The sequence below is a fragment of the Symphalangus syndactylus genome, chromosome 23, assembly GCF_028878055.3.
Source record: "Symphalangus syndactylus isolate Jambi chromosome 23, NHGRI_mSymSyn1-v2.1_pri, whole genome shotgun sequence".
Lineage (NCBI taxonomy): Eukaryota > Metazoa > Chordata > Mammalia > Primates > Hylobatidae > Symphalangus > Symphalangus syndactylus.
Genome location: NC_072445.2, coordinates 40,507,740 through 40,528,317, shown reverse-complemented (window position 1 = coordinate 40,528,317; position 20,578 = coordinate 40,507,740). Strand labels below are relative to the sequence as shown.

Genomic DNA, 20,578 nt, shown 5'->3' with positions numbered 1-20,578 from the left:
GGGTCACACCTGAAATCCTAGCACTTTGAAAGGCCAAGGCAGGCAGATCAACTGAGATCAGGAGTTCAAAACCGGCCTGGCCAACACGGTGAAACTCCATCTCTACTAAAAATACAAAAATTAGCCAGGCGTGGTGGCGGGCACCTGTAATCCCAGCTACTCGGGAGGCTGAGGCAGGAGAACCTCTTGAATCCAGGAGACAGAGGTTGCGGTGAACTGAAATTGTGCCACTGCACTCCAGCCTGGGTAACAGAGTAAGACTCTGTCCCCCCACAAAAGAAAGAAAGAAAGAAAGAAAGAAAGAAAGAAAGAAAGAAAGAAAGAAAGAAAGAAAGAAAGAAAGAAAGAAAGAAAGAAAGGGAAAAAGGAAAAAGAAAAAGAAAAAAAATTTTCAAAAAAATTTCAAAAGAGGCATACATTCTTCAGCATGTCAACTCTATTTTTCAACTATAGAATTTCTACCTGATTCTTTTTAATTATTTCAATCTGCTTGTTAAATTTATCTGATAGAATTCTGAATTCTTTCTCTGTGCTATCTTGAATTTTTTTTCTTTTTTTTTTCTTTTTTTTTTGAGATGGAGTCTCACTCTGTCGCCCAGGCTGAAGTGTGGTGGCGTGATCTCGGCTCACTGCAACCTCCGCCTCCTGGGTTCAAGCGATTCTCCTGCCACAGCCTCCTGAGTAGCTGGGACTACAGGTGCGTGCCACCACGCCTGGCTAATTTTTTGTATTTTTAGTAGAAATGGGGTTTCACCATGTTAGCCAGAATGGTCTCAATCCCCTGATCTCGTGATCTGCCCTCCTCGGCCTCCCATTCTCTGTCTGAAAGATCATATATCTCTTTTTCTCCAGGATTGGTCCCTGATAGCCTATCTAGTTCGTTTGATGAGGTCATGATGGTATTGATGCTTATAGGCGTTTGTCAGTATCTGGGCATTGAAGAGTTACGTATTTATTGTAGTCTTCACAGACCTGGGCTTGTTTGTGCCTGTCCTTCTTGGGAAACCCAATAATACTGTGGTTTTGCAGACTCTTAGGAGTACTGCCTTGGTGGTCTTGGATAAGAGCTGGAAGAATTTTCTGGATTATCAGGCATAGACTCTTGTTCTTTTTGCTTATTTTCTCCCAAACATACAGTCTCTCTCTCTATCTCTTGCTGAGCCACCTGGAGCTGGGGGTGTGGTGACACAAGCACCCCTGTGGCCACCACCACTGGGACTGCACTGGGTCAGATTTGAAACTAGCACAGCATGGGGTCTTTGCCAGGGCCTTCCCTTCAGGGCAGCAAGTTCCTCTAGGCCAAAAGCTTGTCCAGAGATGCTGTCTGGGAGCCAGGGATTGGAGTCAAAAACTTCGGTAATTTCCCTGATGTTCTGTTCTACTCTACTGTGGCTAAGCGGGTGCTCACACCACAATACAAAGTCCCTCCCACTCATCCCTCCCCATCTCAACATAGTGAGACCCCATCTCTATAAAAATTTAAAAATTACCCAGGTGCAGTGGTGCAGGCCTGTTGTCCCAGCTACTTGGAAGCTGAGGTGGGAGGACTCCTTGAGCTCAGGAGGTTGAGGCTGCAGTGAACCCTGATGGTGCCACTCCACTTCAGCCTGGGTGGTAGAGGAAGACTCTGTCTCCAAAAAATAAAAATAAAATAATAATAATAATTGCATTCGTAGGCTGGGTGCAGTGGCTCACACCTGTAATCCCAGCAGTTTGGGAAGCCAAGGTGGGTGGATCACCTGAGGTCAGGAATTCGAAACCAGCCTAACCAACATGGTGAAACCCCATCTCTACTAAAAATAAAAAATTAGCCGGGCATGGTAGTGCACACCTGTAATCTCAGCTGCTTGGGAGGCTGAGGCAGGAGAATCACTTGAACCTGGGAGGCAGAGGTTGCAGTGAGCTGAGATTGTGCCATTGAACTCCAGCCTGGGCAACAAGAGCAAAACTCCATCTCAAAAAAAAAAAAAAAAAAAAAAAAAAAGCATTTGTTTGCTTCTTAGGGGGTTTCAGACATTTAGGAGAATCCTATATATTAAATGCAAGATTTTTTTTTTTTTTAAGATGGAGTCTTGCTCTTGTCACCCAGGCAGGAGTGCAATGGCACTTCAGTTCACTGCAACTTCCGCCTCCTGGGTTCGAGCAATTCTCCTGCCTCAGCCTCCTGAGTAGCTGGGATTATAGGCACTTGCCACCATGCCCAGCTAATTTTTGTATTTTTAGTAGAGACAGGGTTTCACCATGTTGGTCAGGCTGGTCTCGAACTCCTGACCTCAGGTGATCCACCCCCCTCGGCCTCCTAAAGTGCTGGGATTACAGGTATGAGCCACTGTGCCCAGCTAAATGCAAGATTTTAATTAAATGCTTAAATGAGTTTAAGTCTAAAACCAATATTTAATGTTTGAATCAGTTTGGATTATTAAATCCATAAATGTATATGTATTAGTTGTGTACATAGTATATAAATAGAAGAATATTATTTAATGCTTAAATGCTATTTGTTTAATAAATTCATAAGAGAAACAAAATTACATTAAGTAGAAATGCCTTAAGGTCCTTTAGACACTGAGAGGGTGTCCCAGGAAAAGAGAGGGGCACCTGAGCTTGAAGGCTGGTGACAGATGTTTAAGGGGCCACTAACATACTAGATAGATTTTATCTTGCTAGACTCATCATCTTTCCACCTATTAATCATGAACAGAGTTAGTTCTCCTGAATTCATCATATGACAATGTCACAGTGGACAGAGAGACTCAGGAGAAGTGGGTTTTGACTAGGTGAGGCAAGAGGGATTATGGTCCTGAATAGCCAGGAAGTGATTTAAGCACAGGATTCAGAGAAAGGAGGGACAGAGGAAGAGGTGCTAAAGAAACAACCCTCTGGCCGGGCGCAGTGGCTCACGCCTGTAATCCCAGCACTTTGAGGCAGGCAGATCACGAGGTCAGGAGATCCAGACCATCCTGGCCAACATGGTGAAACCATGTCTCTACTAAAAAATACAAAAATTAGCTGAGCATGGTGGCGCATGCCTGTAATCCCAGCTACTCGGGAGGCTGAGACAGGGGCATCGCTTGAACCAGGGAGTCGGAGGTTGCGGTGAGCTGAGATCGTGCCACTGCACTCTAGCCTGGCAACAGAGCAAGATTCCGTCTCAAAAAAAAAAAAAAAATACCTGCTGCATCAGTCACAACTGCCATCCTGAGGCCAAAAAGAACTAAATAGTCTCAAAATTATTTCACAGCTTGTTGCTACCACCTTTCCACAGTGGGGCTTGTCTAGCTGGAGATTATCTAGAATCAAATATTAATTCACTTTAGGCTGGTCATGGCGGCTCATGCCTGTAATCCCAGCACTTTGGAAGGCCGAGGGAGGAGGATCACTTGAGGCCAAGAGTTCAAGACCAATCTGGGCAACAAGCAAGACCCCCATCTCTACCAAAAAAAAAGAGTAGGCACATCATAGAATTGTAAGAATTGAAGTAACCCTGTAACATTTAGTTCATAGTAAATACATAAAGGAAGCTATTATTATTATCACCCAACAGTGTGTGTGTAAGTGAAAAATGTCTTTTTTATTGACAAATGGCTGAGTGCATGTAGTTTGTTTGCGGGGTGAAATATTTAAATGAGAAGCCAATTCAACTCTTCCTCTTGATCTTGGAGTCATTCTCTCAAGTGTAATTCCCAGTGCAAAGCATCACATCAACCTTATCAATCGACTGTGATGTCAACTACAGCCACCGCACCAGACCAGCTCTCCTCTGTGGGACTAAGAACTATCCTGTGGTCCTGCCGGGACTGCCTCACTGGGACAATGCACTGCATTAGGATCTATCCCTTACGATGGCTCAGGGTTTTCCAGTCTCTAAGGCACCTTATCATTATCTTACCTAAACTTCCTAATAACCCTGTGAGGGAGGCTGGACATCTGCTTTCATCCCATGTTACAGATGAGAAAACGAAGGTCCACAGAGGTCGATGACTTGCCTAAGGTGACCTGGCACAGAAAGTTGTATGGCAGAAGGGGAACCTTGGTTTCCTGACTTCTGGATAAGCGCCCTTATGGGATAGGAGAAATGAATGACTCTTGCTACTCCAGCCACCACTTGCACCAATTAACCACTAATAAAAATGTAAAAAGCAGTATGCCAGCAATAGTCCCTGTTGCAAACATTAGGACCTTTCTCATATCACAGATTACTGAAAACATTCCCTCTCTTTTTGTTGTAGGTGTTGTTGTTTGGTTTTTGGGTTTTGTTGTTGTTGTTGTTGTTTTTCTGAGATGGAGGTTCCGTCTTGTCACCCAGGCTGGAATGCAATGGTGCGATCTCAGCTCACTGCAACCTCTGCCTCCCAGGTTCAAGTAATTCTCCTGCCTCAGTCTCCCGAGTAGCCGGGATTACAGGCGCCCACCACCACACCTGGCTTTTTATTTTTAGTAGAGACGGGATTGTACCATGTTGGCCAGGCTGGTCTTGAACTCCTAACCTCAGGTGATCCACCCTCCTTAGCCTCCCAAAGTGCTGGGATTACTGGTGTGAGCCGCCTTTTTTTTTTTTTTTCTTTTTAGTCTTGCCCTGTCACCCAGGCTAGAGTGCAGTGGAATGATCATGGCTCACTGCAGCCTCAACCTCCCTGGCTCAGGTTATCCTCCCACCTCAGCCTGCCAAGTAGCTGGGAACACAGGCACAACACCATGCCAAGCTAATATTTTATTTTTTTAATTTATTTTTGCTCTAATGATGATGATTTTTTTTTTTTTGAGACAGAGTCTCACTCTGTTGCCCAGGCTGGAGTGCAGTGGCACAATCTCGGCTCACTGCAACCTCCATCTCCCAGGTTCAAGCAATTCTTATACCTCAGCCTTCCCTCTAGCTGGGATTACAGGTATGCAACACCATGCCTGGCTAATTTTTGTATTTTTAGTAGAGGTGGGGTTTCACCACATTGGCCAGGCTGGTCTCTGCCTGCCTTGGCCTCCCAAAGTGCTGGGGTTACAGGTGTGAGCCACCATGCCCGGCCTACTCTTAGTTTTTTTTTAAGTGCACAAGCTAATTTTTTAATTACTATTTGTAGAGATGAGGTCTCCCTATGTTGCCCAGGCTGGTCTAGAATTCCTGGGCTCAAGTAATCCTCCTGCCCCAGTTCCCAAAGTGCTGAAATTACAGACATGAGCCACCATGCCCAGTTCCACCACTTTTTAAGCAACAACTAACCTTAATCCAAAGACCACCCTGAGGGGACTGGCCACATCCCCCCGGGACTCTCCACTGTTGCACTCCACGCTTCCCTGAGCCATCAGCACCAAGCGTCAGATGAACTTCCCTGCCCTGGCTCACTGGTGCCTGTGTGTGAGCCTCGGCTCCCCATCCTCTCTGGGCCTCAGTGTCTTCCCTGTGCAGTGGGCCCCGCAGTGCCCACCCAATGGGGTTGTTGTGAGGATTAGCTGGAAGGGTGTGTGTGGAAGCGCCTTGTCCAGGACCTAGCCTATATGTAAATATAATAAAAGTTCATTGTTGGCCGGGCGCGGTGGCTCACGCTTGTAATCCCAGCACTTTGGGAGGCCGAGGCGGGCGGATCACGAGGTCAGGAGATCGAGACCACAGTGAAACCCCGTCTCTACTAAAAATACAAAAAAATTAGCCGGGCGTGGTGGCGGGCGCCTGTAGTCCCAGCTACTCGGAGAGGCTGAGCCAGGAGAATGGCGTGAACCCGGGAGGCGGAGCTTGCAGTGAGCCGAGATTGCGCCATTGCACTCCAGCCTGGGCGATAGAGCGAGACTCCGTCTCAAAAAAGAAAAAAAAAAAAAAAAAAAAAAGTTCATTGTTATTTCTGTTAATTGCATGTTGTACTTGAACACTCCCTGGACAGATAATGAGAAAAATGAGGTTTGAGTCACCACCTCTGTCACTTGTAACCCTGTGTGAGTTGCTTAATCTCTCTAAATCTCAGTTCCTCTATCTGTAAAAATCTTTTTTTTTTTTTTTTTTTTTTTTTTCCGAGACGGAGTCTCGCTCTCACTCTGTCACCCAGGCTGGAGTGCAGTGGCGTGATCTCGGCTCACTACAACTTCCAACTCCCAGGTTCAAGTGATTCTCCTGCCTCAGACTCCCAAGTAGCTGGGATTACAGGCACCCGACACCAGGCCTGGCTAATTTTTGTATTTTTAGTAGAGATGAGGTTTCAGCATGTTCCCCATGTTGGACTAGGCTGGTCTCGAATTCCTCAGGTGACTCACCTGCCTCGGCCTCCCAAAGTGCTGGGATTACAGGTGTGAGCCACGGTGCCTGGCCGCAAAAATCTTATAATGCCTTCCTCACAGAGAATAATGAAAGTTAAATGATGAAACACACAGAGCATTTTAATACTGAGAAGGGCTTCATGAGGATGGTGAAAAATGTCAGTGAGGCTCTGAGAGGGCCACAGCAGGAGTGTAGATTAGACTCTGAGTGTAGCCGTATGGCTCAGGAATTGAGTGGAAGAAGAGAGAGGATAAGAGAGGGGGAGGGACAGAGAGAGGATCAGCCATTCCTTCAGTGCCTGCTGAGTGCCTGCACTGGTGCAGACCCTGTTCTTGGTGCTGGGGGTGCAGCAGTGAGCTAAAGAGACAAAGCCCCTGTCCTCGTGGTGCTTACACTCTAGTGAGTCTGGGGAACAGAGCAGGGGACTGTTGACACCAAATTTAAATGTGCGAATAGGAATGACTATGGAGAAGAGGCCACCAGGAGGAGGGACAGAGAGAAATGAGACTCCAGGCTTGAGAGAATGACCTTGGGCTGGTGGAAGAGGCAGGTGCTGAAAACAGGCACGGAACCCCTTGCCCTAGGGCAGGGAGAAACCAAGAGAGTCCAAGCTGGGAAAAGAATCAGGTGAAGAGGTTGAGGTAATGAAGAAGGGAGTGTGCTTGGTGATGGGGAAGGTGGGCTCTGAGGAAGGTATTCCAGGAAGGACTTCTCAGTGTAGGATGGAGCCTTATGGCAGATGCTGGGACCGGGCATCTTCTCCAGAAATGCCCCTCTCCCACTCAGGCAGGCAGGCAGGCAGCTCCCTATCCCTTGAGTTCTGGTGTTTTTCCTACTCCTTTCTCCCCTCCCACAAGCTGCCCAGCTCCCAGGGACCTGGCTGGATGGAGAGTACATACACCTGGACCACTGCAGGCGCGGCACAGGGAAGAGAGAATCCAGAACCAAATCACCCCCAACCCACACCTGCTAATTCTTCTGTGCTTTTGTAGCCTGACCCTTCGCTGCCCTCACTCCAACTCCTGTGTGAGGATGCTGAGCTCCTGGGAAAACCGAAGGGAGGGCAGGAGAGACAATACTGTGACCAAAGGCTGAGACTGTGTCATCTCTTGGGAATGAAAGCATCAAATGCCACCCCAGGTGGAATTGTTGGCTCCAAGGTTTTTTTCTCCCTTTCCTTTCTCCCTTTTCTCTTTTCCTTTATCGAGGTCTGCTATTTATTCAGCAAATGTTCAAAGTCTGTGGTTCTCTGGGACACAATGTGCTAAATGATGCATGTAAGGGAGGAGATCAATGTATCCTCCACTTCCAAGAAGCTTGACTTTCCGGGAAAGAAAAGACAAGTGAAGCATAGACATTGTGACTTTTGGCTTCCCGTGTCTGTGAATTGCAAGGAATCCTGTCCACCTGGCCCTGGAGCCGCCTTCTGGGACCTCATCCTTGCCCCCTGCTGCAGGTGCACTTAGGTCTCAATTAGTCCTGCTGTCCCTCCTCCCCCTTTCAGATTCCAGCACAATTCTGGAACAGCTCTCCCACCTGGCCGGGGTGACACTGTGAGGCTCCACCCTCAAGCACTTGGGCATTGATCCTTTGAGAAGGATGGGGATAGCAAGAAAGCGTCTGCAGGGGCCCCTAGAGGGCCGTGGGGATGGCTAGAAAACAGGAATGAACAGACTCACTTCAGCTTATGCCCAGAAACAAAGACACCAAGGAGAAGCAAATTCCATAAGTGCTTTTATTTTATTGGAGATGAGCAGGGGAGGCACTGAAAAGTGGGGATAGTGCTGGAAACATGCTGACAGGGCCTGGATTGAGCTCACATAGCAAGGGGCGGGAGCAGGACCGTAACTCCCAATGTTGGGTTTCCCTCTATCGTGCTCTAGCCCCACTGCAACCCAGGGCTTGGAGGATTAGGGAAGCCGGCTGGGATGTTCCAAGAAGAGCCAGGAGGGCGGAGAACTCCGGGAGGAAATGGGTTATTGATACCTGGGTATAGATGAATATTCCCCCAGCTACCTCCTGGATACCGATTAATATTCCCCCAGCTGCCTCCTGGATACCGATTAATATTCCCCCAGCTGCCTCCTGGATACCGATTAATATTTCCCCAGCTGGTACCTGGGGGTTGATTATTGATACCCCAGATTCCCTCAGGGCGTGGCATGGGCCTCGTTCCCCAACCAGTCCCAGGGCCTCCACCTCCCCAGGACACACTGGGATTCAGGGTCCCCCAGGGGTGATCAGGCAGAACCCTGTGGATGAGAGACCAGGGAGGGCGTTGGGAAAGGATTTTTCCCCCGGCTCCCAGTGGATTAGAACGGGGCAGTCGTCTGGACTCCGAGTCCTGGTGGAGGAGTGAAGCCTCGGGTGAGAGGCCTGTGGCATCGGGAGAAGACTCCCCAGGCAAAGGGCCACTGCCTGGAGCGAGGGCCACAGCACTGGAGAGGTAAGAGAGTTCTTCAGGCAGCGCTTCCCCCAGGCGGTCCTCAGCCGCAGCAGCCATCATCTGCCAAGGATCCTCAGGGGGCCAGGAATCCATGGCAGGCAGCCCCCCGGATGGAGGCCACCTCTGCACTGCAGAACCTCCTGCAGGTGGGAAGCCATCTGATGGAGGTGCGCTGAGCTTCAGAGGAACCCTTGCCAAGTCATTAGACCTAGGGTCCAGAGCGGGCTGAGGATGTTCAGAGTTAGAGGGGCCAATTGAGGAAGGTTGTCCGAGCTGAGGCAAGTTGGTCCCCAAGTTTTGGGAAACTTTCTCCTCCACAACACCGATGCTCCGGGCAAAGAGGCCTGAGGGAAAGGGAAGATAAAGCAACCAATGGTCTCCCTTCCCCAATTCCCCAGTTCCCTTTGCTTCCCTTATGCCTATTCTTCCTTTTCCCTCCCCCTATGCCTATTCTTCCTTTTCCCTCCCCCTATGCCTATTCTTCCTTTTCCCTCCCCCTATGCCTATTCTTCCTTTTCCCTCAGGGACCTAAATGTGTACCCTCCTGCCTTTACCCCTTTCCTTAATTCCTGTTTCCTGGGGGACCTCCAGTCCCTCCTGCCCAAGGGCATCACGGCCTCCATACCTGGGAGATGAAGACAGACCAGGAGCAGGCCCAGAGGAGCGCAGCTCCCTGCCACGCAGCCCTGCATCCTGCTCAGCACCTGGATCTCCCTCAGCCCCAAGAGAGCCAGCCCTTTATCCTGGTAGTGGGGCGGGGGACAGCAGAAACAGGCTGGGCTAGTGGTTGTGAGACAATAAACCTCCACATTCCACCCTCATTCCTAATGTGGTCTGTGGCAACAGGTGCCACTTGAATGAATGTCCCAGAGGAAGCTGGGTGTCTCCCGCCCTGGCTCCTTTCCTTGACCTCCCTGCCCCTTCTTGGCCCAGGTGTCCTGGCTCACAGCTCATCCCCAGTTGCTAGCCTCCCCAGCCCTGCTTCTCTATACACAAGGACCTCCACCCTGTGGTCCCACTCTCTTAATTGCCTCTCTCAGCAACAGAAACACTTGCTTCTTTTTGGGATCTGGATTGTTTCCTCCCAGCACCCCTTTCTTGTGCATCCTCATATCTCCTTCACCTTGGCCCCAACCTGCAAGAGGTTCTGGGGTGCAGAAGTGGCCCCATCTGAGGAGCTGCTTCTAGATGAGACCCTGGATCTAGCTAGGGAAATGGGCCTGGATGCCATCCTTATGAGATACTGGCTAATTCCTGCTGCTGCAGTGATAAATTACCGTGAACCGAATGGTTTACAACAACACTGATTTATTACTTTACAGTTTTGGAGATCAGAAGTCCAAAACAGGTCTCAGTGGATTAAAATCAAGGCGTCAGCAGGGCTGTGATTCTTTCTGGGGGCCTCAGGGGAGAATCCCTTTCCCCGATTTTTCACCTTCTAGAGGCAACCTGTGTTCTTTGACTCGTGGTCCCCTTCCTCCATCTCCAAAGCCAAAATCAGCCAGTTCTTACACTGTATCACTCAGACTTCCTCGTCTGCCTCCCATGTCCACATTAAGGGACCTGGTGACTACACTGGACCCACCTGAATAATCCATGGTAATCTCTGTAAAGTCAGCTGAATAGCAACCTTAATCCCATCTGGAACCTTAATTTCCCTTTGCCATGTAACCTAATTCCCACGTTCCAGGGATTAGGATGTGGACATCTTTGATGGTGTTGGGGTTGAAGACATCATTCTGCCTGCCACTGGTGGTCAGATGTGCCATAGAGTATAAGAAACACTGGGAAAAAGTGGCTATTTCCAAGTAACAGTAGAGGAGGGCCTTTAAATGCTGCTGTCAAATGGCCAGGACTTGATCCTTGTTCAAGCTGGGCGATGAGAATGTAGAGATTCATTAACTGTCTGTTGGCTTTTAAATAAGTTTGCAATTTTTATTATAAAAATGCAATGCCTAGGCCGGGCGCGGTGGCTCACGCTTGTAATCCCAGCACTTTGGGAGGCCAAGGTGGGCGGATCACGAGGTCAGGAGATCGAGACCACAGTGAAACTCCGTCTCTACTAAAAAATACAAAAAATTAGCCGGGCGTGGTGGCGGGCGCCTGTAGTCCCAGCTACTCGGAGAGGCTGAGGCAGGAGAATGGCGTGACCCTGGGAGGCGGAGCTTGCAGTGAGCCGAGACTGTGCCACTGCACTCCAGCCTGGGCAACAGAGCGAGATTCCGTCTCAAAAAAAGAAAAAAAAAAAAAAAAATGCAGTGCCTTTGTTCTCTCCATGGCTTCCCGGAGGCCCCAGGAGTAGGCTTCCCTGGCTGCCTGAGGTCTAAACATGAGCTGCTGTGTCCTCCTCCCCAGCCCCTGCTGGCTTAACCACTGGAGGAGTGAGGAGCTCCCCTCCAGAAATGGCAGTGGATGGAGCCCAGAAGCCATTTTGGATGACATGTATGAGTTTTACACAAGCTTTTCATTTGGAGCACAGCAGGAGACTCGAGGAATCACCACATCAGAGAGCATTCCCTCCCTGCAATTCCCATCCATGAAGCATCTGAGGACCTTGATTCCTGCCATTGGCTGCAGATCAGGGGCCAGATGCTGGACCAAGGGTGATTTAATCCCTTTCTGGTCAATGTAATACATTTCTGCTGATTGCAGACTTGGAGTTTCAACAGTTCTAAATTCAGGACTAGATAGCACCACCCTGATAGGAGGGAATGGGTTAAGTGCTACGGTAGGGGTGAATTCCTTTGCAGCCAAGCAGAGGCTCTGAGAGGTGGCCTGGGGTGGGGGGTGGGGCTCCTACAGGGACAAGCACAATCCACTCTGCCCTCTTTGGGATGCAGGAACTTTGTCCGCCTCAGACTCTCCCTGCCTGTCTCAGGACTTTAGTCGCATGGACCCCACCACACACCCCACTTTCTCTCTCTTCTCCAGTGGAGGCAACTCCTCTTTCCCAATGGGGCACTCTGCCCTCTCAGCCCGCACCTGAGAGCCATGTCGCTCACACTTTCACGCTGGACCCCAGCAGAGCAGGGAGTGTGAAGATGGAGAGACCACTGGCAGCTCTGTTCTGCCGCGGGCCGGGCCTCTTGATCTAGGCCAGTGAGTCACACTGCTTGGCTGCACTCCCTGCCCCGCTCCCATCCTCTCAGTCCTTTACTCTCTCCACCCCCAGCTCCAGGAACAACGCCCACCTGGGCTCCTACTCAGCTGACAGGAATCTGGTTGGAGTTGTTGTGTCCCAGCCTTCCCAAGCGTCCAGGTGTCCCAGAAACCCAGGAAATCGAGACTCATGACTCCCAGAGAGGATGGCGTCTAGAAGGTGAGGCATGCTAATGGTGGAAGAAAAGGAGTTTGGGTGGGGAGGGGAGGGGAGGGAGAGGGAGAGGAAACACTGAGGGCCCTAAATGAGGGGAAGGGGGACCCCGTGGTGAATGAGGAATGGGAAGAGAATGGATTTCCTAGAGCAATGAGAGAGGAGGGAAATGGAGGAAGGATCTGGGAGGCCAGGCAATCTCTGCTTTCAGTTCAACTAATATTTATTGTCTTCCTCCTCTGTGGGAGGAGCTGGAAGGTAGAAGAGAAATACAGCCAGCTTTTGAAGGAAAATGAGGGACACAGAGACCTCTAGAGGCGTAGAAGGAGCACCACCCAGACTCTCAGAGGAGACCCAGGACTCCAAGAAGGCAAAAAGTCTGCACCTAGTCCCCACAGTTTACTGAGCCATCTGTCCAGGATCCAGAGACAGCAGGGAGCCTGCTCCAACCTCTGAGGGTGCCCCAGTGTCTCCCTCACCCAGGGAATCATCTGAGCACTGAGGGAAGTGGCCGCAGGAAGGGGCTGAGATAAGGGCCTTGAGAGGCAACGGGTGTGTTGGGGATGGTGATCTAGGAGGGCATGGTGAGCTCTGCAATGGAGGGTGGGGTGGAATTGGGAGTGAGAGCCCAGTGGCATGTTGGGTGGGTTGACCAGATGTCAAAGAGAGGTCAGTGAAAAGTGGCCACTGTTTCCAGATGATGGTTTGACTTTGCTTTATTTGGTAAAGGGGAAGAGGAAGGTATAACTTCTCCAGGTGTTGGAGGTGCTCTGAGAGCATTTCAGGGGTTTCCCAGTTGAGAAGCTGATGGGGGTGTTACTCAATGGACCATTTCAAAGACACAGTGGAGGGAATTGTAAGGGGTGGTGATCTGGCTGAGGGGCACTGCGGTGGAATGGGAATTTAAACAGTAGGAGAGAATCAAGAGAGGAGTTTTGAATCTACCATTTTGGGAAGAGGAAGGAGGAAGGGGTGATGAGAGAGTCTGCAACCTTGGGGTAGTGGAGAAAGCAGAACCACTCTTTTGGGAAGGAGGGAAACTGAGCTAACCCTATGCCTGGGCCCTGGACTTCTCCCATATGGGATATAGTGTATGTGCTTGTTTGTGCCCAAGGCATGCACACACACAAAAGTTGACTTATGGACTGTCGAGTGACTCTCCTTGGGGTTGGAAAACTTCAGGGTCAGCTAGCTGGGGCCCCAGAGGCTTCATTTGGGCTAGGATATCCCGGATGGAGCGGCAGGGGATCTTTCCAGCACTGCTGGAGCCACAGGGCTTAGCACCAGCGGAGGGATCAGGATGGGGAGAGCCATCGGGGCCCCCAGTCAGTGTCAAGGAAGAGACAGACATGCAAGGGTGACCAGAAGAGCTGGACTTGCTGCCACAAGGCTGAAGGATGATTTTGCCACTGGATTGGGAACTGGAGCTGCTGCTGAAGGAGCCGGTGCCTGGTGGGGAGCAGGGGCTCTGGGAAGCACTGCCGCAGGGATGGTAGGGTGAACCGGAGCTGCTGGAAATGCTAGAACTGCTGGGGACTCGAGAACTGGAGGGAGAGCAGGGTGCCTTGGAGCCTGTGGAGCCGCCTCCACAGAGCTGGACCCCACCAGTCCCCACTGGCTGGAACGCAATGGCCGGGGAAGCTCCCGACTGGCTGGGGATGATGGGGTTGCTGGAGAAGTATTTGCCCTCAGAGATGGGGGGCCCAGCTGCAAAGGAAGGGACCCCTGGAGAGCCTTTCACAGGGTTATCTTTGGTGAAGTAGCCCACAGGGTAGATTTTGCCCTTACTGTAGGTCATGCCTGGAACCAGGTAACTGTCAGAGGAGCCACCCACCACCTCGTAGCCACCATAGGATTTGTCTACAGAGGTGATTGGAGGACAGGGCTTGCCTGGAAGGCCACCATTGCTGCAGGGGGGACCTTGAACCACTCCAGGGGCACCAGAACCGTGCTGCTCCACCACCACCACCACAGGCCTCTGACCCCCTGACACAGAGTGGGAGCTGGGGATGTAGGGGCCGGAGTGCGAGACGATGGGCCCTCCACTGCAGGGAGAGTCGGGGATGTCCGAACTACAGGGACGCTGGTTGGAGCTGACGCTTTGGCCACTGCTGGACACCCCAGAGGTCTGGGAAAAGGAAGAGCTTTGTCCAGGCTGGGAAGGGTTTAGTATTCCGCGGTAAGAGTTGTCATTGGTTGGCAGAGCAGAGCCATTCCCTACTTGGAAGCTGCTGCTGCTGAACTGAAAGCTGCTGCTGCTGCTCGAATGAGAGCCGCTGCTTCCCGAGTGAGAGCCGCTGCTTCCCGAGTGAGAGCCGCTGCTTCCCGAGTGAGAGCCGCCGCTGCCCACCTGGGAGGAACCGGATGCACCTTGTAGACTAGAGCCAGATCCGGAGGAGTAGCTGACCCGGGAATACCCCGTTCCTGGCTGAAAAGATCCTGTAGAACCACCCTGGGCAATGCTGGATCTGCTGGAGCCACCACCAGAGCCTCTGGCACTGGAAATGGAGCTGCCAGAACGGCTGGAGCCACTGTAGCTACTGAAGCCGCTGGAGTCACCCTTCCCAGTGAGGCAGGGGTCGTTAGGGGAGGTGATGCGCGTGGGGTCCTTACAGGGGTCTGAGAAGGTGCCAATGCTCTTAGCCAAGGTCCCTGTGGAGGAAAGCAGTGGTTAGTAAGGGCCAAGGAGGCCTGGCTTCCTCCCTCACCTTTCTGCCTTATCTCAGTCATCGGCCTCTCGGGTTTCTCCCAAGCAGAGCGCAGGGAGAGTTTAAGGATGGAGAAAGGAGGAAGAACTGGCTATTGTCTCTAAAGGGTATTGAGGTGGCCGAATAAAGGCAGTTTCATTGCTTGGGAAGGGTGGGCAAACACCAACCAGAAAAATAGAAAATTAGGTGCCAAAGTGAGGGGCCTCAAAGGAATACATTGAATATAAGAGGGGGCTGGGCACAGTGGCTCATGCCGGTAATCCCAGCACTTTGGGAGGCCGAGGTGGGAGGATTGCATGAGCCCCAGAGTTCAAGACCAGCCTGGGCAACATAGACCCCGTCTGTATTTTGTTTTTTAATTAAAAATTTTTTTAAAAAGAAGAGGGAATGGAGAAGTGGCAGGAATAAGTAGGTCTAAAAGAAAGGACCCTGAAGAGACAGACAATTGGGGAAACTGAGGCTCTGAGAAGTCCAGGCATAAATTCTTAGGGGAAAAATCCTGGGTCAGACAGTGGGACCAAAGGGAAGGAGAAGACAACAGGCAAAACAATGGAGGGCTGAGAAGCGGAGAAAAATATAGAAGGAGACACTGGAAGAAGATAAAGCTGGGGGCAAAGGGGCTGAAATAAAGGAAAGGGCACTCGAGGACTAAGATTTGGTCACCAGCTTCTTCATGAGAGCCCAGGCTGGGGTCAGGAACGGAAACCCTATTTCCCATCTCAGCACTGGCCATGCCAGTAAAGCTGGGTGGGGGCCAGGATGTGGGGTCACTACCTGTTGCTTCAGAACCTGCTGGTACCAGTGTGTCAGGACACCGCACCCTGAGCCAGCCCTGCTCTCGCTGGCCCAGCCCAGGGAACCAGGACAAAACCTCCCGAGCCTCTGAGGCTCCTGGCCACAATCAGCTTCCCTCTCTGAGCACACCTGCCTCCATCCAGCTCCTCACCTGACTTCTGCTGCCTTGACTTCCCTCAGGGATGTGGAGCCACATCTTTCCTTATCTTTCCTTTCCTTTGCTCAAAACCCCAGGCCCAACTTATCCCATGGTTCCTCCACGACTCTTTCACCTGCGTTCCTTCTGCCTTCCCTAGCCCCTCCAGGTCCCACGTGTCACAAACAGAGCCACATACTAGCAAGTTACTGAACCTCACTGAGCTTTAGTTTATACATTCAGAGGGGCCAAATTTGCCCTGCCTTCCCACAGCATCACTATGAAGAAAACTAAATGAGATCATCCACCTGAAAGTTTGTCTTCTTTTTTTTTTTTTTTTTTTTTTGTGAGATGGAGTTTTGCTCTTGTTGCCCAGGCTAGAGTGCAATAACACGGGCTCAGCTCACTGTAACCTCTGCCTCCTCGGTGCAAGCGATTCTCTTGCCTCAGCCTCCCAAGTAGCTGAAACCACAGGTGCCCGCCACCACACCCAGCTAATTTTTTGTATTTTTAGTAGAGAGGTGGTTTCACCATCCTGGCCAGGCTAGTCTCGAACTCCTGACCTCAGGTGATTCGCCTGCCTCGGCCTCCTGAAGTGTTGGGATTACAGGCGCAAGCCATCATGCCCGGCCAGAAGATGTTTTAGAAAGTGTAAAGCATTATATATTATGATTTATTACTGCCACTCATCCTGATCCCTCCACCAACAACCAGACTACCATCCTCTGTGATGTCTCTGTTCTCTGCTCAGAAAGAAATTCTCTGCATGCACCTCCACGCCAAACCCCAGCTGTGCCAATTCCCTTCAGTCCTCTGCACGAATCCACCACGCATTGCCTCTCTCTTTCTCTATTCCCTCAGACACCAACCACTTACTAGACCATGGGAAGGTCACAGAAATTCCTCAAGGGCTGTAAGTACCCAGTGGTCAACAACACAGGTCCAGGGGTTGCCTGGCCTGGGGTTGTAATCTTGGCCTTGCTGCCTTCTAATGCATGATCTTGAGCTAGTTTCCTAACCTCTCCAAGCCTCAGTGTCCTCATCTGTAGAGTGGAAATAGCAAATCTCCTTTCATACCATTCTTGTAATGATCAAAAGTGCTAATATAGGCCGGGTGTGGTGGCTCATGCCTGTAATCCCAGCACCTTGGGAGGCCGAGGCGAGCGGATCACTTGAGTCAGGAGTTCCAGACCAACTTGACCAACGTGGTAAAACCCTGTTTCTACTAAAAATACAAAAAAAAAAATTAGCCAGGTGTGGTGATGGGCGCCTGTAGTCCCAGCTACTCTAGAGGCTGAGGCATGAGAGTCGCTTGAACCTGAGAGGTGGAAGTTGCAGTGAGCCGAGATTACGCCACTGCACTCCAGCCTGGAAGACAGAGTGGGACTCCATCTCACAAAAAAAATAAAAATAAAAGTTCTAATGTATAATCCAAATGTGCTTAAAACAGAGTCTAGCATATAAAAAGGCTCTAAAAATGATATTATTACTATTAAATGTCCAATCATTATCTTGTAGTGCTCCCATAATAAAAATCACCACCACCATTTATATAAACCTCTAGAATTTCCAAAGCACGTGTCACATACATTATTTAATTTGAGACACACAGACTAGACGTAGGTGTCATTAACCCCACTTCAGAGTTTCAGAAACTGGGGATCAGGAAGTTTAAGAAACTTACCTGAAGTGACCATGCAGTGAGGTGCAACCCCCAGACTCTAAAGGCAGATTCCAGAGCCCCTGCCCGTCCCCTTCGCTGGATCCTCTCCCAGACTCTCCCTCCCGCTTCCCTCCTGTTCCCAGGGCCCCCAGCCTCCTACCTGGCAGGAGGAGACCAGCCAGCAGCAGTGCCATCATCCTGTGCCCGCCCACACGCCCCATCCAGGGTGCCCGAGACGAGCCCATCTCGGACTGCACGGCTTCCTGACTGACGGCAGCTCGAGGACACCCGGGTCCTTTATGCCAGAGCTGGACATTCCCCGGGCAGGAGTCACTGTGGGGAGGAGAGGAGAGGTGGAGGGGGTGGGTGCCCCAGGGGAAGTTGGTGTGGCTGAGAGGAGTGTGGTAATCAGCCCGGTGCATCTGCCTACTCAGCAGCAGCAGTGGCTGCAGTGTGGGGTACCCATGGCCACGAGGCCCTAACGATCCTGCCACCTCACAGGCCTGGCCCCGGCTCCTCATTGCCTAACCCGGAACCAGGCGCTCTGCCCCACAGCCACCCACTCTGGGGCGGCCACTCTTGCCACGATACCCAGCCGCCTGGCTCCTTAACTCTCCTGCCTACCCTGGCTTGGCCTGTCTCCCCATCTGCCCTCCACTCGCAGACATGGGCGTTTCAGCGTTTTCTTCTGCACTTGGGTGCCTGCTCCAGCCCCACCTGCCCAACCCCAATGAGGTCCCATTCACAGCCCCCGATCTGCTCCTTCCTTAGGACCCCATCACTCCACCTCCACTTTCCTCCTTCAAATATGAGTTCTGCCCCCATCCCCCAGGCTCCCCCTCCCACCACTCCCCAAGTACCAGGCCAGCCACATACCTATTACGTGTTCCATCACCTGGGGAACCTTCTTCTCAGAAATGGGGCACCACATTCCCAAAACCAACTCCCTGACCTGTCGCTTCTGGGGGCCTCTGGGGACGGCATGGTGGCGGGGGTTGGGAGGGGTGCTGGGAGCCAGGGCTCAGCCAGGGGAGGGGCCTGGGCTGATGACCTCTGTCATAGCTGGGCCTTGGTTACTCACGGGCCACTCACAGCCTCTCCCCATGGCTGGTAACCCAGACCTCAAGAGTGAACAAGAGGCTAAGAAGGCTAATTGGGAAGGTGGTGGCCCCGTAGCCCATCTACTGGCCCCGGGCTGGATGAGCGAGCAGGAAGCAGCAGCCAGCTCTGGGCAGGTCGAGGAGAGCCAGGCAGGCTCCCGGGTCCTCAAAGGATGAAAGGAGGCCAGGAGAACCGGAGCCCTGCCATCTGCTGAGAGGGTGGTGGCTTCTCCTCCATTGCGTTGGCCTCCCTCCTGCTCTGGCCCCTGCCCTGCCCCAGCCAATTAATTGCTCACTAGTATTGCCGGAGTATCAGTATCGGAGGGAGGTGCCTGGGAGTCCAGCAAGCTGCCCTCTCCTCCACCAGGCTTCAGACACCCCTGCTCCCCTCACCCAAACTCACTTCCAAAACCTGCTCGTCTCCTCACAAAGGCAGCTCTGTGCCTGGGCCCTTTGGGCTGGTCTCTCCAACTCCCTTTACCTCCTGACTGCCCTTTAAGTTCAGACCAGCAGGAGGATGGAAATGTTTCCTGTCTGTGCTGTCCGATATGGTAGCCACTGGCCACATGGGGCAAGTATAACCACCAAAGATTTGGAGCTTTAATTTTAATTAATTGTAATGATGTGGTTGGCCACGTGCAGCTAGTGGCTACCATCTAGTCTTGCTCTTGACTTGCTGGTGACACTCAGAATGGGAGTGGGAGGAAAGAGGAGCTGAGGGAGCCGTGGAGAGAGGAAGGGATAGGACAGGGTCCCCTGAAGAGGGCTAATGCCTTGGGGAAAACAAACAACCAAACAAAAAACACTGGCTTCAGAATGAAGATGACGTGTGTTCAAGTCCCAGCTAACCTCTTGGCTTTGGGCGACTCTTCAGACCTTTCTGAACTTCCATCTCCGCATCTGTAAAATGGGGGTATTTTAAATAACACTTATTTCGCAAGGTTTTTGTGAACATCAAATGGGAAATTATCAGAAAGGTTAAATGGGACAAGGGGTGCAGTCCCCCAGTAGGAAGCCCAGCAAATGGAGCCCTGCAGGTGCTCCTGTCTTCATCCTTCCACTGGGGGAGACAAATAGGCCAGCTTCACCCCCACAGCCCCAGGCTCCTTTTCCTGAGTCTCCAGCCAACGCTAGCAGAGTCTCTTCTGCTCCCTTCCTGCCTTGTATAGAGCTGCAGGCACAAATGTGAGAGAGATACCATTTAAAGTGATGCTGCTTGGCTGGGCACGGTGGCTCACGCTTGTAATCCCAGCACTATGGGAGGCCGAGGCGGGCGGATCACTTGAGGCCAGGAGTTCGAGGTCAGCCTGGCCAAAATGGCGAAACCCCATCTCTACCAAAAATACAAAAAAAATTAGCCAGGTTTGGTGGTGGGCGCCTGTAATCCCCGCTACTTGGGAGGCTGAGGCAGGAGAATCACTTGAACCCCGGAGGCGAAGGTTGCAGTGAGCCAAGGTCACACCATTGCACTCCAGCCTGGGTGACAAAAGGGAAACTCCGTCTCAAAAAATAAAAAATAAATAAAGTGATGCTGCTCTTTCTGAACATCATTTCCTCCTGTGGGCCTCCCCAGACTCTCAGGCTTGGCTCCCTGGAGGACCTGGGCAAGGAGAGAGGGGGCTCTGGGGCAGCGAGGGGAGTGGCAGAGGGCAGAGAGGAGTGGACTAGAAGCTGCTGGGCCATCCCCCAGGGTGGGAGGGGAGAAGGCAGCGGAACAGCGGAACCTGTGGCTTCTTTTCCAACACGAACTTCCCCTGACCAGCCGGAGGTAGCAAAGTTTGTCTTGTTTTCTTTCTCACATTCCTCCTGGCTGCTGTCAGAACTTGGCCAAGACAGCCAGGCTGGAGGAGGCACAGTCTCTCCCGGCCTCCTGCCAGGTCTCCAGCCACCCACGTGGACTGGTGGTGCAGCCACGTCCCTCCTCCTCGCTACTCTCTCCTGTCCACTCCTGTCCACCCCATCCTGCCACCCTGGGCTGCCCAGTTCCTCTGCTGTCCCTCCCACCTGTGGTCCCTGAGCTCTAATCCGCCGTGCTTTTGGTTTTTTACTGAAATCCTGCCTTCTGTGCTAGATTTTACTCTGGTGCTCACCATTAATTCTTCTCTCAGCACAGGTGGTGAAGACCTAAAGCTAATGGGGCTTAGGAGGGAAGAGAAGGGCATCAGCTGAGTGCCCA

At 51.6% G+C, this 20,578-nt stretch overlaps 2 protein-coding genes across 2 annotated transcripts; both read right to left on the bottom strand.

The window, feature by feature from the left end:
• Positions 1-7,962: 7,962 nt before the first annotated feature.
• C23H6orf15 (chromosome 23 C6orf15 homolog) lies at positions 7,963-11,902 on the bottom strand. The gene is made up of 3 exons (XM_055264397.2): positions 11,879-11,902; positions 9,313-9,430; positions 7,963-9,031 (listed from the first exon to the last, which is right to left on the bottom strand). Exons 2-3 carry the CDS (start codon positions 9,377-9,379, stop codon positions 8,121-8,123), a joined length of 978 nt encoding a protein of 325 aa, XP_055120372.1. The 5' UTR covers positions 9,380-9,430; positions 11,879-11,902; the 3' UTR covers positions 7,963-8,120.
• A 177-nt stretch (positions 11,903-12,079) lies between these two features.
• On the bottom strand, positions 12,080-17,573 carry CDSN (corneodesmosin). Its single transcript, XM_055263230.2, has 2 exons — positions 17,463-17,573; positions 12,080-14,652 (listed from the first exon to the last, which is right to left on the bottom strand). The coding sequence occupies exons 1-2, from the start codon at positions 17,545-17,547 to the stop codon at positions 13,139-13,141; spliced, it is 1,599 nt and encodes a 532-aa protein (XP_055119205.2). The 5' UTR covers positions 17,548-17,573; the 3' UTR covers positions 12,080-13,138.
• Between the last annotated feature and the right edge of the window lie 3,005 nt (positions 17,574-20,578).

What these genes read in the sequence shown, in the direction of transcription:
- C23H6orf15 (XM_055264397.2), bottom strand. Translation starts at nt 9,379, where the DNA reads ATGCAGGGCTGCGTGGCAGGGAGCTGCGCTCCTCTGGGCCTGCTCCTG. An exon ending in GGTCTGTCTTCATCTCCCAG is followed by an intron (nt 9,032 to 9,312) that starts GTATGGAGGCCG and finishes CCTTTCCCTCAG; the next exon opens with GCCTCTTTGCCCGGAGCATC.
- CDSN (XM_055263230.2), bottom strand. Translation starts at nt 17,547, where the DNA reads ATGGGCTCGTCTCGGGCACCCTGGATGGGGCGTGTGGGCGGGCACAGG. An exon ending in GGCTGGTCTCCTCCTGCCAG is followed by an intron (nt 14,653 to 17,462) that starts GTAGGAGGCTGG and finishes TTTCCTCCACAG; the next exon opens with GGACCTTGGCTAAGAGCATT.